The 939-nt window shown below is 31.8% G+C and overlaps 1 protein-coding gene across 1 annotated transcript in view; it reads right to left on the reverse strand.

Moving 5' to 3' along the window:
• Positions 1 to 793: 793 nt before the first annotated feature.
• The window catches only part of LOC116349026, a 2214-nt gene continuing 2068 nt past the window's right edge, over positions 794 to 939 (reverse strand). The window contains exon 7 of the mRNA XM_031780281.1: positions 794 to 933. Coding sequence (XP_031636141.1) covers positions 890 to 933 — 44 coding nt within the window. The 3' untranslated portion in view covers positions 794 to 889. The remainder of the gene's footprint in view (positions 934 to 939) is intronic.

The following is a 939-nucleotide window of genomic DNA, read 5'->3' on the forward strand; positions in this document are numbered from 1 at the left end:
TGAACAAATTTTTCCATATCAAAAGTGCATGCGAATTAAATTTCCCATCGTTGAATTTTAAATCAAGTGGATCAAATGCTTTTGAATGGTTTATGGCCAAGCTAAAAAGGGATATTTTCCTTTTACTTACTACGGAGTCCTTGAGCCAGGACACTTTAATTCCATAATTGACCAGAAGAGTGCATTACTGTGCTGAATGATTGTTGTTCGTAGTTTTTTTCTTCATTAACATAAGAAATGGCCATGTATCAAGTTCATCTTTAAACCAAAAAGTGTTTTAACCTCGAACAAAACCTTTGACATCTCTTTAATGATGGCCAAAATGGATGTCTTTAGCATTTGCACACGGTGGCGATTCATTTAAGAGATAAATTACGTTTTTAAAGCATGATTTCTATTAAGTGTTTCCGTGGTATACGAAAAGTGGTCATTCCCATTTTAATACCGCTATTACGCACGTATAATAATTTTATATGCTTTAATAGCATAATTTTCGATGATAATTGCCATTGTTTTCAATTGGCTCATTAAGTTACATTATTATGAGATTCGCATGTAAATCAAACGTCTTCAATATTGACAAATCGCTATTTGAAGAGAAGGGACAATGACGAAAAGTCTTTAATAAAATATATTTAAAATGATACGCAGTACGCATTCGTTTTTATTATGGTTTTTGTCAAATATACTATAATTACATCAACAGAATGGACACATGTACGAAAAATTAATATATGATAACGCAATCGTCGGGTAATTTTCTTGACCTGAGATTTATTTTTGTTTTTTTTTTGTCTTCTATTTATTTCGTCAGAATAGAAAAAAAAGAGCGCGGCGCAATTAATCAGAATTAGTCGGTGATTTCATTTAATACAATTGAATTTAGCGTTTATTCGGTGGGTGAATTCGATAACAATGCAGATAATGTGGCATGTGACG

The sequence above is a fragment of the Contarinia nasturtii genome, unplaced genomic scaffold (assembly GCF_009176525.2).
Source record: "Contarinia nasturtii isolate CC-2019 unplaced genomic scaffold, AAFC_CNas_1.1 Cnas_scaffold_2770, whole genome shotgun sequence".
In the NCBI taxonomy this organism is placed as follows: Eukaryota; Metazoa; Arthropoda; class Insecta; order Diptera; family Cecidomyiidae; genus Contarinia; species Contarinia nasturtii.